Here is a 15,283-nt window from a genome sequence, read left to right on the forward strand (position 1 = left end):
AAAAGTTGTTCAACCCAAATAAAAAGCATGCAATGAAAATACATGAAAGTGATGCACTGCATAACTGAAAGCAGGAAAATAATAAACTCAAAATAATCTAATACTCAATGGATAAAGTGGAAAACTGCAAAACTGAGCTTTCACATCTTTGAAGTCTGTTTGTTGGCAGTGTGGCACGCCAATAAACAAATGAGTAGAATTTGTATGAGGAGCAAAAGCAGAATTTGTTTAGTCTGCATAATATGGAATTTTTTCCTAGCTAACATGAGTATATGAGTAGTTTGTAAATCACTTTTACCACTTTCATATGTCACAGTAGTTTCAAGATAATCAACATATTTTAAACTACTAAGCTTATCTAAATCAAATAACCAACAGGAAAACATAAAAAAAGTTGTTCAACCCAAATAAAAAGCATGCAACGAAAATACATGAAAGTGCTGGACTGCATAACTGAAAGCAGAAAAATAATAAACTCAAAATAATCTAATACTCAATGGATAATGTGAAAAATTGCAAAACTGAGCTGCAGAGCAACAGTTGACAGCTGATTCCACTGATTCAACCTGCATAGCAACAGCTGATTCCTATTTATGCATTTGAAAGGGACTTGTCATTAACAGTGCAGAAAAAGTACACAGGAAAACATAAAAAAAGTTGTTCAACCCAAATAAAAAGCATGCAACGAAAATACATGAAAGTGCTGCACTGCATAACTGAAAGCAGAAAAATAATAAACTCAAAATAATTTAATACTCAATGGATAATGTGAAAAATTGCAAAACTAAGCTTTCACATCTTTGAAGTCTGTTTGTTGGCAGTGTGGCACGCCAATAAACAAATGAGTAGAATTTGTATGAGGAGCAAAAGCAGAATTTGTTTAATCTGCATAATATGGAATTTTTTCCTAGCTAACATGAGTATATGAGTAGTTTCTATGTCACAGTAAAAATAATTTATTTGAAACTAAGCTTAACTAAATCAAATAACCATCATAAACAATGCTTCCTAAAAAATAATTTATTTGAAGTCAGTTTATTGGCACCTCAAATACACTACTGATATGGAATCTTTTTTCTAGCTAATATGAGTATATGAGTAGTTTCTTTGCATGATCATGATCATGAGTATGTACATATACTATGATTGAGGTCGTGTCCTCATGATCATGCTTTACCTTTGATAAAAATGCATGGAACCCAACTGCACTGCAGTTTATGCATTTGAAAGGGACTTGTCAAATTTGCTGCTTTTCTGTCATCCAATTTGCTGGTGCCTGTTTACTGAGAAAGCAGGTTCAACCTGCAGATCAGAAAAAGTAGACAGGAAAACATAAAAATCTTGTGCTGACATATCTGCCAAATTATAAAGGATAAAAATAATAAACCCAAATAAAAAAATACAACGAAAAAACATGAAAATAGTCAACTGGTATAACTGTCAAAACCTAAAGGAGAACTGCAAAATTGACTAAAGGATATGAAAAACATGAAAGTGGTGGACTGACATTACTGTGAAAACATAAAGGTGAAAAATAATAAACTTAAAATAACCTAATACTCAGTGGATAAGAAAACAAAAGCTGCCAAAGAAAACAAAATAACCTAATATTCTGGATTAAAAGATAAGAAAAAGTAGGCATACAACAAAGAAGCTGCCAAACAAAAGCTGCCAAAAAACAACACTGCCAACAGGAAAAAAATTGCACGTTGTGATTTTGTGCCGTTATCAGGCAGCCATACTTTCTTAAAAAAAAAAACAAAAAATTCATGTCAGAAAGATTTTTAAGGAGAAAGATAAAATAAAAATGTACACAAAAACTGTACTCTTGCTGAAAACAAAAGAACATATCCATGCATATTTGATAGTTTTTTCCATATATGGTTTGAGAGTTTTTTTTCCTTGTGTCTGGCTTGGTTGGTTTTGCAGTTTTTACTTGGTCTTGGAGTGGTCGTATGGGAGGAGGCGAGACATTGCAGTTTATATATAAACATAATGTCTTTTGAGAGGCCAAACTTAACCAAACCCAACCACATATATGCAGCCTCATTTCCAACTAACCAAATTCTGATCTTTGCTCCTCATACAACTTCACTTCCAACTAAACAAATTCTGATCTTTACTAAGGATCAAGCAAATTGTCATAGGTAAATAAGAATCAAGCAGATTCTGGTCTTCTCTTCTCTTCCATTTTTTCCTTTTACTGTTTTTTTATGTTTACTGCTGGTTTTTACTGGTGATGATTTGTTTTCAGCTGATTTCCCAGTTCTGTGAGGTGTTCTTGGGTGAGGATCAACTGCACATTTCTAGCTCTTATCTTAGTAAGTGTATGGTATTATTTATTTCTTTCCATATATTTGGGATACGTCTTTTTGTAATTTTAAAAAATATTTATTACTTATGAATTTTTTGTTTTTAATATTGGCAGGGAGATTGTGAGCTGCCCGTACTGCAAAGGTAAGTTTGCGACTTCTCATAAGGCATTTTCTTTTTGTACTTAATTCATTTGTCATGCAGTTTATAAACAATTTATTTAAATATATTAGTTTTTTTTTTCATTTTATTTTTTGGTAGTTGCTGCTTATATATTTTTGAATTTGTAGTTGTCTCTCCTCAACATCATGAATTCCTATACACTTCACTTAGCAACCTAGATTGTTTACTGAACTTTATCATAAGGCCTTTTCTTTTTGTACTTAATTCATTTGTCATGCAGTTTATAAACAATTTGTTTAAATATTAGTTTTTTTTTTCATTTTTTTTTTGGTAGTTGCTGCTTATATATTTTTGAATTTGTAGTTGTCTCTCCTCAGCATCATGAATTCCTATACACTTCACTTAGCAACCTAGATTGTTTACTGAACTTTATTATATTTGTACAACTACCAAATTGTTGCCAAGTTTTGAAAAAAATTACAAAGTGCACTTTTTAAATGTTAGGGTATTACACAAATTCGTGCTGCTTTTGCTGTATTTGTATGTTCATGGATATTCTTCTATTAATGGCTATATATACAGATTTCACCAGTTAACAACATATAAATAATTACAAAACCCTAATAACACAAACACAATAACAAAAATCTTAAATTAAAATTCCTAATAAAATAATTACATAATATCATCAACCAGATTTAGATTTTGAAGTATTTTAAAAAAAAAAAAAAAAAAAAAAACTTACCATGGGAATCGAAGACAAAGGGTGACGTGAGGCCGACGGTCCGCGCGAGGGTGGGTGAGTTCCGGGAGATGGATATGGCGGCGCAACCCTAATAAAACAATTAGGGTTTTTTCATCAACCAGATTTAGATTTTGAAGTATTTAAAAAAAAAAAAAAAAAAAAAAAAAAAAAAAAAAAAAAAAAAAAACTTACCATGAATCGAAGACAAAGGGTGAGGTGAGGTCGATGGTCCACGCGAGGGTGGGTGAATAGCGGCGCAAGGTTCAACAACAACAACAAGAAGAAGAAGGAGAAGAAAGAAGAAAGAAGAAGAAGAAGAAGAAGAAGAAGAAGAAAAAAAAAAAAGAAATGGCAGAAGGGAGGGGAGGATTCGTGCGACGCCGTTTCCGAAGGGTTTCGGCAACATGAAGAAGAAGAAGAAAGAAGAAGAAGAAGAAGAACAAAGAAGAAGAAGAAGAAATGGGAGGGCTCGGGCTCGTGCGGCGCATTACAGATCGGAAGAGAGAAATATGAAACCGTAGGGTTTCATTTGATCTGTGCAAAAACGACGCAGTTTCAGAAGGGCTAGGCTCCCCTTTCTCTCATACGGGCTGGGCTTAAAATCATACCCACAAAGCCCAATTCAAATAGATCATTATATAAAACCACTGTAAGGCTGGGCTCCCATTTCACTCATACGGGCTAGGCATAAAATCATACCCACAAAACCCAATTCAAATAGATAATTATAAAACCACTATAAAAAGCCCAAACTCAAAGAAAAAAAACAATACCAACAATAATAATAATTAAATCAAAATAAAAGCCAATAATATATAAAAGACTATCACAAATTATATTTATAATTGTAAAGTAAACAAACACTTCGCAATTTTTAAAAAAATAATAAATAATTACAAGATTTATATAAAAAACATTAAGTTTTTAATAACAGATCTTCCTCTTATATAAAATAATTACATTACATTTAGACACTCATAACGGTATATAACATTACTTTTACTTAATTCAATTTGGTCTTTCATGTTTTGTTTTTGATAAATTATATATGAGTATCAAATAGATAAATTTGTCTAAATTTTTATAAAAAAATTATATATTTTAAAAAAATTATATTTTTAATATGGTTCACTTTTTTTTATAAATGACTTAGGTGTAACTTATCTATTTGGAGCCAAGATTATTATCCTTTAATTTTTCGTCAACCTAAAAAAGAGGCAAAGAATACATATCTTTGTTAGTTGAAAGTGAGCTTTATTGGACCTACTCAAAGAAAAAAAACAATACCAAGAATAATAATAATTAAATCAAAATAAGAGGCAATAATATATAAAAGACTATCACAAATTATATTTATAATTGTAAAGTAAACAAACACTTCGTAATTTTTAAAAAAATAATAAATAATTACAAGATTTATATAAAAAAAATTAAATTTTTAATAACAAATCTTACTTTTTATAAGATAATTGCATTACGTTTAGACACTCATAACAGTATATAACATTACTTTTATTTAATTCGATTTGGTCTTTCATGTTTTGTTTTTGATAAATTATATATGAGTATCAAATAGATAAATTTGTCTAAATTTTTATAAAAAAATATATATTTTAAAAAAATTATATTTTTAATATGGTTCACTTTTTTTTATAAATGACTTAGGTATAACTTATCTATTTGGAGCCAAGATTATTATCCTTTAATTTTTCCTCAACCTAAAAAAGAAGCAATAATATATAATAATTATTCATAATAATAAATAAAATGAAATTACAGAGGCAATAATAATATAAAATATTATTTAAAAATTGAAGTTTATCTAATATATATATTATTATAATACAGAAGACCCAATTCCAAGAAAACATCTTAATCCAAAATATACAATAAATAATTATTTATTACTCTATTTAAATGTTATTCTTGTTATTTAAAATGTTATTCATGTTATTTTACGTTTTGAATAAAATACTAGAAACAAATTTTAAAAACGGTTTAAATTTTTTTTCATCGTTCCAAAATGTTTGCAAAAGACATATTTGAATGATCTTTTTGTGCTTATATGTGTGTGTATGTATACAATATAATCAAAACTTACAATATCATTTGTGTCTAAGCAGGAATTATCCTCCTTATCAAGAGATCTAAATATATAAAAGATTCAACTATTCGTTACAAGACCTGTAAGTGCCTTTTTATATAATATATATTCCTTTCTTTGTTGGACCCTGCTTGCAATTTTTAGTCGATAGTTACTTTGTTGGACCCTGCTTGCAATTTTTAGTCGATAGTTACTAATAGAAATTTAATTGTTTATAGCATTTAAAATGCACTATGGATGTATGTATTTCGCATTAAGTAGTTATTAATTATTCATTTAGTTTTGGTTGTGTGGAACAGCATCCAACGTTTCGAAGAATTGTTGACTTCATTAACATAATGAGAAGTGGTAAGATTGTGTTAGTGAGTTATGTAGTATTTATTTTTAAATAATAATATTAATTTCATAAAAGTTAAGCTTAAAAAGTATTTTTTGAAGATCATGGAAAATAACCAGCAAAGAAAATCCCGTATAAAGATTTACCAGAAGAGAAAAAGGAAGAAGTCCGTAGAAAACAGAGAGAAAGATATGCTAAAAAAAAAGTGTCTAGAAGAAATTCTATTCAGTTAAAAGAGCCAGCTTCATTTAGGGATGATCAAATGACTACGTCAATTGATGGACCTTCAAATGATGATGCCCAACATATAAACATCATTCAGGACTTCAATGTTCTACAAAAAGTGTCAAAGAGACAACGAGTTTTTCGTGTTGATCCTGACATCGAAGAATCGGCTTCATCTCATAAAGTATGCGTTCCTCCTGATGTTAATGTCTGTGTGGTTGATTCAGAGGCGACTTCATCATTAAACAATGTGACGAATCGTTCTGATTGTCCGAGTGATTCTATGGATTTCTTGACACGTAAATCAGGAAACACATACATAGATGAAACAACCATCTCTAATCAACTTTTGATTCAACAGGTTTTCCTGAAATTATTTTTTTATTTTCCTTAAATTGAGCAGTCTTATATTATTTTTCATTGAAATCTGGAAACATCATATTCAAATAGGCTCCATGTGTTGTTCGGGAAGAGTCAACCTTTGAAACAAGTATACCGCCACCATGTAGGGGTAAGAAATAAGTATAATTATACTATTCGTTCTTCTGATTCTATTATCAACTCTTGCCACTCTCCCAATAGTGTCTTTAGTTAGATCATTCAAAGAATTCAATGGGTTTACACCTATTGTCTTGTGTTTATTTTTTAACTTAATAGGTGGAAGGCATCGCCGCTCTGTTGGACTTAGACAATTATTACAAGTCGTGCCATCTGAAGCATATTCTTTGCCATATGTGCCTTGTTGCAGACATTGTAAAGCAAAAGGTTTCTATCATGAAACAAAAGGATTTTGTTGTGCTGATGGGACAATTTCTTTGGTCACAAATGATGTCCCTGATTAGTTTTATGATCTTTTTACCTCCGACATAGATGAAGCCGTGCATTTTAAGACTTATGTTCGTACTTATAATAACAAGTTTGCCTTTACATCTTTTGGAGTTAAATTCGATAGAGATCTTTGCAGACGGAATAGAGGGATTTATACATTCCGAACTCAGGGACAGATCTATCACTATATCAATGATTTAGTTCCTTTAAACAGCCGTCATTCTTATCTCCAATTGTATTTCTATGATACTGAGCATGAATTGGAAAATCGCATTTCTGATTCAGACAGAATGAATCCATCAATTATATCTCAACTCATCGATATTCTTCCCATCAATCCATACTCTGTGTTCTTTCGGTCTCTTGGTGATTTGCCAAATTTGGAAAATCAAGTAATTCATATAAAATCAGATACTGGCCTAGATCAGCGTGTATTCAATGCCCCGACATCTTCACAAGTTGTAGCAATATGGGTTGAAAATGAAGATGCAGATCAGTTGGGAGGACGGGACATTTGTGTCTTCAGTCATTTTGGTGGAAGTCATATAGTTCAGTATTATTTTGGCTGTTATGATCCACTTCAGTATCCACTGTTATTTCCTTTTGGGGATACTGGTTGGCATCAAAGCATTCGTAGGGTGAATAGAGGAAGTGTATTAATACGTGATGAAACAGCTCAATCAATAGATCCTCACCAATCAATGTCAGTAGAAGAGTTACTTACAAGAGAACAACGAGGTGAGAGTATAATCTTAATCTTCTTATTTTGTACTTAGTTTGTAGACGTCTAATTTTGTAATATTTCATTCTTCTTCAACTTTTGTAGCATTAAACAGAAAAATAAAGGATCCCATTGTTTCGTGTCGTGAATATTATTGCTACAAATTGCAAATCAGAGAGAATATCAGATCAATTTTGTTGTTGTCTGGTCGTCTATTGCAACAATATGTTGTTGATATGTATGTTAAGATTGAGACGTCATGATTAGATTATTTTCGTGCCAAACAACAACATATTCGATCTGAGTTATATCAAGGTATTGTCGATACCATTACGCTTGGGGAAACTAATGCTTCTAATATTGGAAAACGAATCATTCTGCCTTCGTCATTTATTGGAGGTCCAAGAGACATGCGAAAAAGATATATGGAAGCAATGGCTTTAGTTCAACGTTATGGGAAACCAGACATTTTTTTAACAATGACATGCAATCCAAACTGGCAAGAAATTTCAAATGAATTACGCCCCCATGAGAAGAGTCAAAATCGGCCTGATTTGGTTGTTTGGGTCTTTCGTGCAAAATTAGAAGAATTAAAGGATCGATTATTCAAACGGCAGATATTTGGAAAAGTCTCAGCATATGTTTATGTTATTGAGCACCAAAAAAGAGGGCTTCCACATGCTCATTTTTTAATTATATTACAGAGGGATTGGAAACTCTATGCGCTTGAATCTTTTGATGAGATTGTATCGGCAGAAATACCTGATAAAAATGTGAATTTGCACTTACATAATACTGTTGTCAAGCATATGATGCATGGACCATGTGGGGTGCTGAATCCAACAAATGTTTGCATGAAGAAAAATGGTTGTTGCAAAAATCAGTATCCAAGAAATTTTGCATCGGGTACGACTGTTGGAAATGACTGTTTCCCAATATATAGGCGTTCTGACAATGGAATAACTGTCAATGTGAGAGGTCATAATTTGGATAATCGCTGGGTCGTTCCATATAATCTATATTTGCTTGCAACATTTGACTGTCACATTAACGTCGAAATTTGTTCCACGGTAAAAACAGTCAAATATCTATATAAGTACATTTACAAAGAGCATGATCGTGTTGCTTTTAATTTGGTTTCTGAACAAAACCATCAATAAATTGATGAAATTCAACAATTTCAATTGGCCCGATGGATTGCTCCGCCTGAAGCTATGTGGAGAATATATGGCTTCATTGTTAATGAAATGTCTCCAGCAGTGTATAGCTTACATTTACATCTTGAGGATCAACACCAAGTAACTTTTCGAGCAAATGAAGACTTAATCAACGTTCTCAACTCTGATCGGTCTGCAAAATCGATGTTAACAGAATTCTTTGCATTAAAGCGAGTGAATGAGAATGCGAGGACGTTGTTGTACAAAGAATTTCCAGAATTCTATGTTTGGAACCAACAATACAAAGAGTGGACTTGTCGAAAAAATAAAACTGTTATAGGTCGAATTGTTACAGTAAATCCATTTGAAGGTGAGAGGTATTATCTACGGATATTGCTAAATCATGTAAGAGGACCTTTATCATTTCAAGATCTTAGGACAGTTGATGGTGTTGTGGCTCCAACATTTCGTGAGGCTGCAGCTATGCGTGGTTTGCTACAGAGAGACAACGGTTTAGAAGATTGTTTACATGAAGCATCTGTATATCAAATGCCATCCAGTTTGAGACGGATTTTTGCAATTATATTAGTTTATTGTAATACAGCCAATCCGAGAGAACTTTGGGAACGTTTTGAACAAGATATGTCAATTGATTTTAGGTCAACTGAAGATTCTATGTTCAATGTAAGAATGCAAGTTTTGCGCTCAATCTCTTTTACACTTGAATCAATGGGAAAAGACATTAATTCGTTCCATCTTCTTGATGACAATATTTGTTTCGATGAAGACCAATTCGAATCTAGGGAAATTGATGATGAATTGGCTGTTGAAATTCCAGAAGAAGATATTGCTGCATTAGAAATCCTTAATAGTGAAAAACAACATGTTTATAATGAAGTTTTGGGAAAGGTTTTTTCAAATAGAGCTGCCACATTCTTTATTGATGGCCCTGGTGGGACAGGGAAGACATTCCTGTACAAGGCACTTCTAACAGCAGTAAGATCAAGAAAATTAGTTGCTCTTGCAACTGTTTCATCTGGTGTTGCTGCATCTATCCTTCCTGGAGGTCGAACAGCACACTCACGCTTTAAGATTCTATTAGATACTGATGAACATAGCATGTGTTGTGTCAGTAAACAAAGTGCCCTTGCAAAGCTGTTGCGTGTAGCAAAGTTAATTATATGGGATGAGGCCCCAATGTCAAGAAAACAACACATCGAAGCATTAGATAAAATGCTACGAGACATTAATGATTCAGAGTTAACATTCGGTGGAAAAGTTATCCTTTTTGGTGGAGATTTTCGCCAAGTTTTACCTGTGGTTCGTAAAGGAACAAGACAAGAGCAAATAGACGCCAGTTTGGTTTCTTCCTATTTGTGGCCTACATTCATCAAGTTTCATTTAATTGAAAATATGCGAGCGAGATTGGATCCAATTTTTTCAGAGTATGTGTTAGAATTAGGCAACGGAATGCCACCAATCACAGTTAATGAAACTATAAAAGTTCCTGATGGCATGCTTATTTCGTATGAAGATGACTGCACTTCTTTGAATCATTTAATAGATGTTGTTTTCCATGATATTCATGAATATTCAATAAATATTTCAGCTATGATGAATCGGGCCATATTAACACCAAAGAACAGTTATGTTGATGAAATAAATGCATCACTAATTCATAGGTTTCTTGGTGAGCTTAGACGATATTATAGCTTTGATGAAGCAATAGATGCATCTGAACAGTCAATCATGGAGGATTTCTTGAATACTCTAACTCTAAATGGACTTCTTCCTCATGAATTGTTACTGAAGATAAATTGTCCCATCATGCTGCTTAGAAACATTAATCCTTCAGAAGGACTTTGCAACGGAACACGCCTAATTTGTCGGGCTTTTGATCAAAATGTCATTGATGCAGAAATCGCAGTTGGACACCATAGCGGAAAAAGAGTCTTTATTCCAATGATCCCATTCTTATCAAATGTTGATGAAAATAGTGGTTTTCCATTCAAACGAACCCAGTTCCCTATCAGATTAAGTTTTGCAATGACTATAAATAAGTCACAAGGGCAAACGTTGGATTTTGTTGGGATATATTTACCTCAACCTGTTTTCTCACATGGTCAATTATATGTGGCTTTATCAAGGGCTAAGACTACATCTACAGTAAGGGTTTTAATACGGCCAGTATCGACTGAACGATCAGAAAAGAACTACACAAAAAATATTGTGTATACGAAATTATTAAAATTAGCATGTTCAGATTAATATTATATAGGTAATTATTCAATTGTATAATTTGAGTTTAACTACTTAAACCAAACTACACATTTAATAGAATTCTCTTTTCTTTATGTTTAATATTGTATTCTTGATATATTTATTGTATTCTTTGATTTTCTTTGCAATTTTCTTTTTAAATATAGTATTGAGTTTATTACACTTACATGTTTAATATATTTGTATATGAACAGCTTTAAAGATGAGGACGATTTATATATCGATAAAAGATATCACTCCAAATACAAGAAATTGGAAAATAAAAATGATCGTGGCAGACAAGTCACCCAAGCGAACAGGGCAACGCTCACCAGTAAAGTACCAAAACCTAACATTGATTGATCCAGAGGTATAGATAAATGTTGATGGTGTTCCTTTCATTTAATTATTTTCTTGTAACACATTTAAAAAAATATTATTTTTTTAAAACACAAAAACAATTTAAAATTAAACAAAATTATTATGCTCAATTATTCATAAAAAATTTTTGTTCGTTTCAATTTCTTATATTGTGCAGGGAAATCGAGTGCAAGCGACAATGTTTGATAAAGATATTGATTCACAGGATGATACTTTACATATTTTTCAGTCATATTACATCAGTAATGCATACGTGAAGCCACTGGATCCAAAGTATAGAATTGAAAAATATGAATACCAATGGATCCTAAATTCTAGAACAATAATTGAGGAAGTTCTGAAGGATGAAGAACAATTGGAGCCACCAAAGTATCAACTCATTCCGTTCAATGAATTAGATGCTTACAAAAACTCAATTGCAGAAATAGGTAATTGACTCTTTATTTTAGAATATTTAATTATCAATTTATTAAAAATTTAAATCTCATCTCTCAGATATTCTGGCTGTTGCAATCCACATCAAGCCATGTAGAGAGATAACTTCAGCGCATGGACCAACAACTATTCAGAAAATTTATGTCATTGATCAAAGGTAAAAATATATTTTTGGTCGGTCACTATATATAGGTAATTATGTTTCATCATTTATTTCTTACATATTCTGTTAATTCTTTTTTTATTCTAATTTTGTAGCTTAAACCCCATATGTTTAACTATATGGGGTCAATTTGTGCAAGATGAATGCAAAAAAATATCAGAAATGATAAAGACAAAGCCAATTATACTTGGAACAGGAATAAGAGTTAGTTCTTATAATGGTATTTTTAAATATTAACAATATTATATTTTATTTTATATTGTATATGTTTGCGTTAATTATGATCTCTATTTCCAATGAAGGATTGTCTCTTTCATCGCGTCCAAAAAGTAAATTTGTGATCAATCCTGTTCTTCCTGAAGCAACTTCATTGCAAGAGTGGTAATTATCACAAATAAGTCATTATTTGTTTCATGCCACTTGAATATTGAAATCTTTTTATTTTTATTTCTTATGTCATATTTGTTTTTATGAATTTTAAGGTCAGTGATTAATGACTTATTACTTGAAAGTATTATTGCAAAAAGCTTGACATACCCGTCAACATCTCTGTCTTCTATTGGTATTCGAGAAATAATCAAGAATTGTGATGTTACTGAGATCATCAAAAGTTTACAACCCATGCAGGTAAAATCCTATTCTTTGTAACAAATTCAAATATTTATAGAATCAATTCACCTAAAAAATTGTTTATAATGTAATGTAGAAAGCAAGATTTTGGATAAAGGCAAAGATATTTGTGGTTGACTTGCGCCAAATATTTTTTTATATGTCATGCATTGGCTGCAATAAAGGAACTGGGTATGATTACAATGATACTTTCCTTTGTTACCATTGCAAACACTAAAGCATTTCCCAGCCACGGTATGTATCTTTCAAATTTTTTGTTTTACACAATAAGTGATGTAATAGATTTAATGTATAACTTTTGTTAATTCTAACTTAAAATGACATTTCTATCAAATTTATAGTTGTTGAGCATATGTTGAACTCGACGATGGTACAGGAAGACTGTCTGCTGTTATGTTTGGTGAAGTTGTAGAGCAAGCATTTGGTTGTTCGGCAGTTGAGCTTATGAAGCACACTGGTGATGTATGTTTTCTTGTTTTCCATTGTCTTTATCATTGTGAGCAAAAAAGTTCATCTTAAAATTTTTAACATGTTTACTACATTATCTATGAGCACATTGAGCTTTATATTAAAAAACTATTAAAAACAAATTATAACAAAAATCATTTAAATTGATTTTTATATACTTGTTTATTATGCCAATTTTATTTTTATTTATAACATGCATAGTAATTTAATTAAGAACATTGCATTCAAAGATTTGTGTTAATTTATAAGACATCAATTTTTAGCATATTTGTTCTTTAAATTTTTATTAATCATGGAAACCTATTAAAAATTTCTTTTACAGGAGCATCTACCATATATAGAAAATCTTGTAGCAGAAGTTTCGCAAAAAAAAATGGATGATTGAACTTTTGGTAGATTCTAATCGACTCAACCAACAGCAACACAAGAATTTCAACGTCGTCTCTATTGATGCAGTACAAGATGACACAGAATGATGTATCACAGTAAATATGTGTTGGATTATGTTATATTCTAAACTAATATTTTATAAATATCGATATTTTACTGAACTAGGCAAACGTGCTTTGCACGATATCCCGACCCAATATATATATATATATATATATAAAAGCTAATATAAATGAATTTAACCTCATATAAATATAATTTTGCATACGTATATATAGATCAACGTGGACAAGGTTTGGTTAAGATTAGATTGCGATGTGACTCATCATCAAACAAAATCTTCAACAAGGATGAGTGGCAATCGAAGCTAGAGCAGGCCTAACTGAGCAGTGAGCACTCCAATCACGTCTCTTTATACAACTCCCATGGCCTCCGCCACCCCCAGATCCCTCAAAGCTCGTCTCAACAACGGTGAAGGGCCCTTCTATGGCCTCTTCCTCCTCAGCTTCTCACCCACCCTCGCCGAGATCGCTGGCCATGCAGGCTATGACTTTGTCGTCGTCGACATGGAGCACGGCTCCGGTGGTATTTCCGATGCCCTCCCTTGTCTGCTCGCCCTTGCCGCCACTGGTACCCCTGCCATCCTCAGGATCCCCGATAACTCTCCCACCTGGGCCAAGAAAGCCCTCGACTTAGGCCCTCAGGGCATCATGATTCCCATGATTGACTGCCCACTTTCCGCCCAGCAAGCCGTCTCCCATTGCCGATACCCACCCGCCGGAGTTCGAGGAGCAGCCTACCCGATCGTGAGAGCCTCCAAGTACGGTATCGACGAAGATTACATAAACAAGTGTGAGAGCGAGCTCTTGATAATGTGCCAGGTGGAGTCGGAGGAAGCCGTGAGAAAGGTAAAGGAGATTGCTGCTGTTGATGGGGTTGACTGCATCATGATTGGGCCGTTGGATTTGAGCGTGAGCATGGGGTACCTGGGGGACCCAGGAAACGGGAAGGTGAAGGAGATAATTAGGGTGGCGGAGAAGGCGGTGCTGGAGACGAAAGCCGAGAAAGGAAGCGATGGCGGGCGTGCAGGAGCTTATCTGGCTGGTTTTGCAATGCCACAGGATGGGCCTGAGGAGCTTAAGAAGCGTGGATACAACATGGTGTGTGGTGCTGTTGATGTGGGCTTGTTCAAGTCTGCTGCTGTTGAGGATGTGAAAAGGTTTAAGATGAAATGACTTCTCATGATCACTCAGGACCCATCCATTTTCTTTTCGATTTCCTGTTTGGTTTTGGGTTGTTCTTGTTGTTTTGTTTGAGGGGGAATAGATGAAGAGATGAACTATTGATCTTACCTTCAAATAAAGTTAATATTTCATCATGAATCATGTCCTATAATGACCTACCTAACAAGAAATCTTATGCATATATTGGTCTGTTAATTTGTTTGGTGAACCTTTTCATGAAAGAATATTGAGACATGACAAGTTGGACATGTTTTACCGTGCAATGCTCCTGACACCTTTACTTCTGAGTGCACATAAAAGGATATGCAGGTTGCCTTTCAACAACAATATGCATATTGTCTCATTATTAATATGTATTTTATATATTTATTTCATAGCTGAAAACATAAATCATGTTTATTTATTCATTTGATACATTATATAGCATAAATGGATCTAATATAGATCCGAAATGAAATGCTAACACTTGTTCCTTTCAAATCTTTGTGATCAAAATCTATATAATTCTTGACCATGTTGCCAACAAGGAGGTGCTATACGTGATAAACCATACATAAATGTTTAGTATATATTCAAATCACATTAGTATTGCATTAAGTAGAAGATTGTAAGTAGTGAATTAAACAAGCTATATGGATTGGATTATGAGATACTCTATTTGTAACGAATCTTTATAAAAGACTAGTCAATAATATAATTAAGATTCTTTAAAATCATTATAGAGGGCTAACAACGCAATTTGGAGTATTATATCATTCTA

At 32.7% G+C, this 15,283-nt stretch overlaps 2 protein-coding genes across 3 annotated transcripts; one reads left to right on the plus strand and one right to left on the minus strand.

Annotated features, from left to right (window-relative positions):
- Positions 1–576: 576 nt before the first annotated feature.
- Positions 577–3,671, minus strand: LOC121234740. 2 transcript variants are annotated; one of them, XR_005934442.1, is made up of 4 exons: positions 3,374–3,671; positions 3,182–3,269; positions 1,178–1,302; positions 577–587 (listed from the first exon to the last, which is right to left on the minus strand). XR_005934442.1 is itself a non-coding variant. In XM_041130818.1 (4 exons), the coding sequence occupies exons 1-4, from the start codon at positions 3,585–3,587 to the stop codon at positions 1,238–1,240; spliced, it is 336 nt and encodes a 111-aa protein (XP_040986752.1). In that variant the 5' UTR covers positions 3,588–3,670; the 3' UTR covers positions 1,146–1,237. The 2 variants fall into 2 exon arrangements, 1 of the variants encoding a protein (XP_040986752.1); XM_041130818.1 differs by lacking the exon at positions 577–587 and having other exon boundaries at positions 1,146–1,255; positions 1,287–1,302; positions 3,374–3,670.
- Positions 3,672–13,577: 9,906 nt separating this feature from the next.
- Positions 13,578–14,657, plus strand: LOC121234737 (2-keto-3-deoxy-L-rhamnonate aldolase-like). The gene has a single exon (XM_041130815.1). The coding sequence runs from the start codon at positions 13,705–13,707 to the stop codon at positions 14,512–14,514; it is 810 nt and encodes a 269-aa protein (XP_040986749.1). The 5' UTR covers positions 13,578–13,704; the 3' UTR covers positions 14,515–14,657.
- Positions 14,658–15,283: the final 626 nt, after the last annotated feature.

This window comes from Juglans microcarpa x Juglans regia, chromosome 6D (genome assembly GCF_004785595.1).
Source record: "Juglans microcarpa x Juglans regia isolate MS1-56 chromosome 6D, Jm3101_v1.0, whole genome shotgun sequence".
NCBI classification, from domain to species: domain Eukaryota; kingdom Viridiplantae; phylum Streptophyta; class Magnoliopsida; order Fagales; family Juglandaceae; genus Juglans; species Juglans microcarpa x Juglans regia.